Source organism: Salvia hispanica, chromosome 4 (assembly GCF_023119035.1).
Source record: "Salvia hispanica cultivar TCC Black 2014 chromosome 4, UniMelb_Shisp_WGS_1.0, whole genome shotgun sequence".
NCBI classification, from domain to species: Eukaryota; Viridiplantae; Streptophyta; class Magnoliopsida; order Lamiales; family Lamiaceae; genus Salvia; species Salvia hispanica.
Window position 1 is genome coordinate 36,939,487 of NC_062968.1, and position 8,278 is coordinate 36,947,764.

Here is an 8,278-nt window from a genome sequence, read left to right on the forward strand (position 1 = left end):
TATCAATCAACTAATGTAATTTCCTAAGCATTTCATGCTACCAATAATTCTTTTATATAAATACATTTCGGGTCTTTAACTCATCCCTACTCTGATTTCTCTCTTCTTCAACATCCTCTTCTTGGGCTCTCCGGTGAGTCCAAGTCCTATAGGAATAACCAGAAGACATATCGAGAAAATAAAGTAAATTGTGGAGGGGCTTCAGTTCAGCCAATGTCAACATCAATTGTCCAACTACAATTCCTCAATATTTACCATCAAATCCAATAATTTGTTCCACACCAAGATAGACATTATAAATTTTAACTGATGAAGCATATAATATTAAGTACTTTAATTAATTAACCAAAATCATGCAAAAATTGTCATTTCCTAGCCACAGTGCAAGCGTGCTACTTTTGATCAATGTTCAAACCTATATAAGTAACTTGTTTCAAAAAAGTAGGAAATACTACATTGCTTAAAGTGCTAATTAGGATAACACTAGTAAGTGCTCTAATTATGCATTGCAATATAGTATTAGGCTTATGTTATCGTTATAGGTCAAGGTGTTGATCGAGTATACAATAACCCAGATGTACAAGAGATAATGCTTATCTTTTGGCAAACAATGGGAGACATCAGTCCTTACAATATCCAACTAGTCATATATTTTTCATGACTTTAAAGAAAGAATACCCAAACCTACTCGTTTTCTTTCTAACAACTGCAACCAAATTATTTCATTTCACCACACCCTTTAAGTACAAGGCGTGCAAGTACGCAAAGATAATTAAATAAATAGCAAATATGTGGCTGTTCAATTCTTAGTATCTAGCCTACTTTGCAAATGCTTCCAAACTTTGACACCTTTTGTTAATAAAATAGGATATCACGAGTAAATAAAATATTAAGCTGAATTTAGTTTTGGGATAATGATCAGTACTCAGTTTTTGTTTTCCTGACTCATTTAAAAGTAGTAAAAGGATTGTGGCCTAAAAGATGATGTTTTGTGAAGAGTAATGAAGTTCCAATGTTTCGAATAAGTAGGGAGAAAAACCACATTTTTGGATTCGTCCCAATCATTTGATGCTTAGAAACAGAATGAGTGATAAGGCTGTTAGAAAAGTTTTGAGAATAGAATGAGCAGAGCAAGGCCTCCAGCTCCCGGAATATTCATCGTAGTCCTCGAATATGCCCGAATTCGCATCTAGATCACCTCCAGAAGTACTGTTTCCGGCTGTCCACTTGCCCATATTGTTGCGCCTGGTCATACAAATACCAACGAATGAATAATAGGTAAGCTATTCATGAAGATGTCACTATATCAATATATGCAATTAGCAGGCCCTGAAATCAGTTTAAATAAAAAAGGGTAAAGGGGAGAGAGAGAGGGACCTGGAGCCGAGCACACCAGCATTGTAAGTGATTTGGTCAATATATGCGGCAGATTTGGGTTCTATACTGTAGGCCTTCTCGTACTTGACCTCCACACCCTGTCCTGAAGCCACAAAGTAGGCACCATTCGCCATTATATCACCTTCACTTCTCCAATTCCACCCCCTCCAGTCGCCCTCCGCTGTATCCACGCGCTTCGTCACCTGCAAAAAAGCGTTACACCCAAAGCAAAAAACAACACAGCTGTGTGTGTGAGTTGGCCTAGCAGCAGTGTGGTAATGTATTCGAGTCCAACAATTAGATTTATGTTCATTTGCTTATTAAAAACTTAAAACACTGCACACCTCCTTAGCATTCCGATCATAGGGGGCGATATAACGATTCCCCTGGCTGTTAATGGTGGGGTTCCCACTGCCGCCAATGGCATACATCTCCCACCTGGTGAAATCATTATTGACAACATGAATGTAGCCTCTCCTGCAGCGCGGCATCCTCTGTATCAACTTCTTCCCAAAGTGGTTGAAAGCGATGGTGACCTGCATCCCGGAGTCAGGCAAGTAGTCATCGCTGTGGCCTAGCAGCATCACCTCGTTGTGGTGCGAGAAGTGGTTGTTCGAAATGGTGACCCCCGTGGACCCCATGACCACGTCGATCAGGCCGTCCTTGCAGTGCGACATGGAGCAGTGGTCGATCCAGATGTCCCTGGCCCCGAACACCGAGATGCCGTCGCCGTCGGACTTGCCGCGCCAGCCGTAGTGCGTGGGGCTGGAGCGGATGTTGGTCTCCCCAGACTGGTAGCAGTGGTGGATGTGGAGGTTGTGGATGATGACGTTGCTGATGTACTGGAGGGTGAGGCATCCGCCGCCGATGATGTGGACGTTGGCGCCGCGGCCGTCGAGGGTCTTGTAGGAGTTGAAGATGAGCTCCTGGGAGAGCTGGATGAGCATGTTGGAGGCGAACACGATCCACAGGGGCTCCGTCTGGATCACGCCGTAGCGGAGCGTGCCCGGGCGAGGGCTCACGGGGTCGTGGTCGGACGAGTCCGTCACCACGTAGTACCGCCCGCCCTTGCCGCCCAGGGCGTACTGCCCGAACCCGATGCCGCACTCCGCCAGCCGCTGCCGGTTCAGCTGCCAGTTCGGGTCGCAGCGCCAGCAGTCGTCGATGGGGTTGCCCGTCATACACCACGACCCCGCCTCCTTGGATAACATTTCTCGTCTCCAAATAGACCCATTCACTCTCCTGCATGGATTTCCAAATGTTTTGTTTTTTTTTTTTAATTAGACTGGCTTGTTTTTTTCAAACGAGATTAGCATTGGATGCCGCCGTGGTCAACGGAAGACTCTAATTCTGGTGTAGGACCCATGCCCCCAGTAAAAACTAAAAAGCAGTAGGCATTAAAGCACCACTACTCCATAACCTACCCTCTCTCAATAAACACAAGGAAACTTTATCTTAAAAAAATCTCAAACATGAAATTTACAAAAGAAATTAAGTGTGCAACTCGTAAAGCAGAATTTATGTACAAAACTTTAGCATTACTCAAAAACAGGGGCAAGCACATAATAAACTCAAATTTTTATCCAACATTATACTAACAAACATAAAACTTAAAATGTAGGTACTCTGCTTCAAGATTCAAGACAAATACTAGTGGGATAATAAAGAATTTCATGAGAGAAACATAGAAAAATGAGTGTGAAGAGCAAAAAAGGAAGTTAGTGGGTTGCCTGTGAAGGTCTTGAGCAACATGGTCAGGGTTGGGGTGCTGGCCGGGGAGAGTGAGGTTGTAGATTGCGGAGGCACGCTGGGGAAAAGAGGAAACAAGGAGGAGGAACACAATGCAGCTTCCGGTGAGCATCTCCGAGAATCTAGAGCTTCTAGTTTGGCAATATCTGGCGCAGTGGAGAAACATTGGTGTTGGTAGAGCAATGTGCTCATGCTGAAGCCGCATTGGTAGAAAATGGAAGAAGGCAGAGCGCAGATTTCTAAATGAATTGAAGGGCTCTATGTGAATGGTAAGACTGATATGAGTGGAGAGAGTATTTTAGTGTTGGTAACAGTAATGCTACAGCAGCACTACTTTCGGTGTCCTCACCCTCTCTATTCTCTATCTATAGTCTACCACACAGCAGCGGGTGTTCGGTTATAGTCTGTTAAAAAGAGTGATACAGAATTTTTGAGACACTAAAAGGGCAACACTATTATGGTTATACCAATTTTGTTTAGGCTAAAATCAGTGTTCCATTTTTTGTCTCTATCTACTTGTACTATCCTTAAATTAATCATTTCATAATATTTTCTAAATATATAATTTATTTAATTACTCCATATTTATTCAAATATAGTACTCCCTCCGTTTCGCCATAGTTGAGACGGAACTTTTGGGCACGGGGTTTTAGAAATAAATGTTGGGTGTGTTAAATAAATAGATAAAAAAAAGTAAGAGAGATGAAAAGGTAGAGAGAATAAAGTATAAAGTGAATAAAAAAGAGAGAGTAAAGTAAGAAAGAGAAAAAAGTTACCAAATATGGAAATAACTCAACTATGAAGAAACTTCTCGAAATGGTAAAATGACTCAACTATGGCGAAACGGAGGGAGTACTCCCTTTGTCCGCCGTTACTTATCACTAGTTTCATTTTTGGTTCGTTCGTCAATACTTGTCGCAATAACTTTAGACTACATTTGGTAATGAACCCCACATTCCATTAACATGTAATCCTCATATTCCACTAACTTTTTAACTCACTTTCTATTACTACTTCTTTTAAAACCCGTGTTGGATCAAAGTGTAATGTTTAATGACAGACATAGGGATTATTATATACTCACTCTGTCTCATTCAAGATAACCACCTTTCCTTTTTTGTTTGTCCCAATCAAGATGATCACTTTCCAATTTTAGAAATAACTTTATCTGTACTCATTAAAATATTCAACTATCTTTTCCACCTAACAACACTTCCTAAAATTCCGTGCTACTCAAGAATGTGGTCACCTTGAGTGGGACGAAAGGAGTACTCTACTTTTGAATTTATCAACTCTTTTATCTAATAGAAATAACAATCAATTATAAAAACCAATTATATGCACCATCTTAGTTAGATGCAACGTTGAAATAAATATTAATAAGCGCACATATACAATTAAATGAGACATAAAATGAGCCTTGGGTAAATTGATGAATCAATTTATATCCAAAAAAGTTATGAGTTCGGATATCTGACATAATATTTTGGTCAAGTTACTTATTTAGTGCACTTTCACTTATTTGGTGAAATTTTAGAGATCGAGTCGATATGAATATATGATCATGTATATGATACGAGTATACGTAGAAGATATTCTCATATTTCTTTTATTTAATATATTATTGTTTAGCATATATTTCCTATTTCTTATTATTAAGTTAGGTTATTAATTAGTAGTATAAATTAGAGTCTTTGTTATCATTGGAGTCAATGATGGAAGAAATTCAATTATCTTTTTATTATCTTTTACTTTTACCGTCTCGTTCATTCTTGCAAATTTATCATTCCAAAACCCTAGTGGACGGCGGCTGCTCGACGGAGAAAATCTCTGCGAACGATCCTCCCCCTTCGGAAACTCTTGCCGGACGCACAGACCCGATTACAATCGTATCAGTATACGACTGAATAAAGTGAGTGATTGACAGCTACAAATAGTGCAATGATAAAAACAATGGTTTGAATTGTTAATGCTCTTTTAAATAAATATTAGTGAAGTAAATAAACCAAGTCCTTTAATTCCGTACATATTTTTCTATGTGTAGTAAGATATTTTGAAGTACATATAATAATAGCAATAATAATTTGAGTGAGAGATCATTGTTAAACCTAAACCAAATCATAATACTAGTATTAATGTAAAACAAGGAAAACGGCGTGTACTCTTTTATCTCGCAGGCCTTGCAATTCTATCATTGGAGACACAAGAAGTAATAAGAAAAGGGTACATTGGCCCACAAATTATCCAAAGTTAAGGGCCCATGATTTCTGGCCTACATCGCTAAAGGTGTAGTATTATTGATTATTAAATGAGGATTATGCAAATTGCAAAGTATTATTAGTAAGACATAATTTCTGCTTTTCATGCTGTTGTTGTACGTAATGTATATCAACACACTTTTTCTTCCGCTATAATATTTTTATTAATGTTAATCTATTGCTTTTTTGCTTTATTGATTAATCCCGTAATTAACTCAGGCGTGGTTTAAAAAGCTGCCTTAAATCGAGCTTCCATTCGGGGGCATTTTAGTCATAGTCATGTCTCCCATTCAGAAGTAAATAAGACAATGCACTTTTAAACTCTACGCAGAGTTTTATTCATTTAACTATTTAAGCGTATTTGCACTCTTTCTCCACTAACATTTAAATATTGTTAGATAGTTAATGGAATGATTACAAATTAACACGAGGGTAAATCATGTCATTGGACTACATGGTTTATGATTAAGATATTGGTATTCTAAGTTTTTGTAGGAATAATATTACGAATATCAACTTATTTAGTTTTATTTTTCGCGATTAGACATTCTTATTTTTAACTGGAAAACTACCATATACTAATATTTACAGCTAATTAAAATTGGGCATACTTTTAAAAGTTGTTCATTGAAACTTAATTCCTATGAGACAAATCAAGCGCCACATGATCGTAGCTAGCGTGCGGCGATTGATAAACAACCTTGAAATAAATATGAAGATTCGTGCATATGACCTAGAGTTTTTGATAGCAAGATATGAGAAAATCAGCAGTAGTAATAAGATTACTGTATTTCTTGTTCAAGGGAATACAATGATCCTATTCAAAATAATTAGGACTTATGCGGTTCGACGCTTCTATTTAATTCAAAAAAGACCAACAAAGAAAACCTGGATGTGATCTACTATGATAATAAACTAGTAGGGGTGATAACTCATCTAGGGATAGAATTTTATGACAAAAAAGACATTTTTTTCATAAAATTCCATCCCTAGATGAGTTATCACCCCTACCAAACATGCCATAAAAGAAAATAAACTAAGGAAATAATACTATGTTAAACATAATCCTTTAATTATGTTATTGGGCTAGTCCTTGCTCTTGGGCTTTGACCGGCTCGACTTTGTGGGCGAGTCAGACGTCGTGTCTTCTTTGTCTTGTTCTGTATCAACTCCCATGTTATTGAAAGAATCCCTCATGAAAAGTACGATTGAGTGCTAATCCGGCCCATGGTAAGTAGGTAGGGGAGGATCGGTATGGTATACCGTACCGAGAATGCCATACTGCATACCTTACCGATACCGTACCGAAGTTTCAGTATCGTTAATTTTTGATATCGTTACCTTGCCGTTATTGCGGTATAAAGAAGTACGGTACGGTATACCGTACCGAGAACGTTATACCGCATAATAAGGTATACCGAAAATTCGGTATCGTTAATTTTTTATACAGTTACCTTACTATTATTGCGGTACCGTACTTTTACGGTATACTGAAGTACGGTACGGTAAACCGTAGTACCGTTGTGCCAAAAAAATTCACTTTTATACACAAAATATTTAAAAGTAGCATTTTCAGAGATTTTTTCTTTTTAATTCTATTTTATATTATATAAATTATTAAATATAATGTAATATATATAATATTTCAACATGTACCGATATTTTTGTATGCATCGAGGATTCGGTATAGCGTGGTATACCGATAATACGTTATATACCAAATATTCGGTATATCACGGTATACCGCGGTATAGGAAAATTGATACCGCTACCGTACCAAAATCTTTCGGTACGGTATGACCGAAAATTGCAGTATACCAAAAAATCAATATTTTCGGTACGATAAGTGCGGTATTTCAGTATTTTTGTCCAGCCCTATGACCACATTCCACTACACAATTTCAACTACTTTTTCTCCTTCTCTCTTACTTTACCAATTACACATTAAAACCCATGCCGGTCTCAAATGACCTATTTCTATGAGACGTAGGAGTATATCGATCGATACTCACCTGCATTATCAGATTCCAACATCGACGATCTCAAAAATGCAAATTACCACGGAGGCAATGGCTATCACCGGTAAAATGCTTATATACTTTTTGTTTTGGCATTTTGGTGTTTTGTACTCCCTCTGTCTCATTAGAAATGAAACATTTTCCTTTTTGGATTGTCCCAATAAAAATGAAACGTTTCTAAAATGGAAACATCTTTATCTCTACTTTTCCATCTCTTACTTTACTCTTTTTTCATTAACTTACAAAACAACACTACATAAAAACCCATGCTGATTCCCAAATGTTGCATATTTAATGGGATGGAGGGAGTATTATACCAATAATTTTCTTTCTTTTGTCTCGCAGTTAACATGACCGGAGACTGTGTGAAACTGTATTGCTAACATGGGGTTGCTAATGTTGAAGAAATCATGCGTAGGGTCAGCACACATAAAGACCACGAAAGGCTTAACTGCTTTCTGGAGATACTGGCGGTGGTGATTCAGGTCGTTAGGGACTGTGGCAAAGTTGATAGCCTTTGTGCGTCGGTGTCAATGTACTTAGTTGGCGTTCTCGAAGAAGCCCAACGCACTGTCAACACCGTCGGTCCACTGTGGGTGTCGGTTTATCAGGACTTGAAGCTTGGGTCTGCTGCTATTGGCTAGAGTTGGATCGATACGGTGTACTATACCGAAATGGGCATTACCGCATACCGTACCGAAAAATACTGAAAAGTACGATATGAGAAAACATGATACCGTACCGTGCCGATTTTTTTGGTATACGGAAAAGTCAGTATATCAAAATATGAAAATCTTTACCTTACCGACTGATGTGGATCCATATAATTCATGATCCATTTCCCAAGGAAGTACCCATTTGTGATGCTTGATCTAG

The 8,278-nt window shown here is 38.2% G+C and overlaps 1 protein-coding gene across 1 annotated transcript; it reads right to left on the minus strand.

Annotated features, from left to right (window-relative positions):
• Positions 1 to 987: 987 nt before the first annotated feature.
• On the minus strand, positions 988 to 3,490 carry LOC125222956 (probable pectate lyase 12). Its single transcript, XM_048125868.1, has 4 exons — positions 3,108 to 3,490; positions 1,722 to 2,619; positions 1,378 to 1,580; positions 988 to 1,245 (listed from the first exon to the last, which is right to left on the minus strand). The coding sequence occupies exons 1-4, from the start codon at positions 3,329 to 3,331 to the stop codon at positions 1,062 to 1,064; spliced, it is 1,509 nt and encodes a 502-aa protein (XP_047981825.1). The 5' UTR covers positions 3,332 to 3,490; the 3' UTR covers positions 988 to 1,061.
• Between the last annotated feature and the right edge of the window lie 4,788 nt (positions 3,491 to 8,278).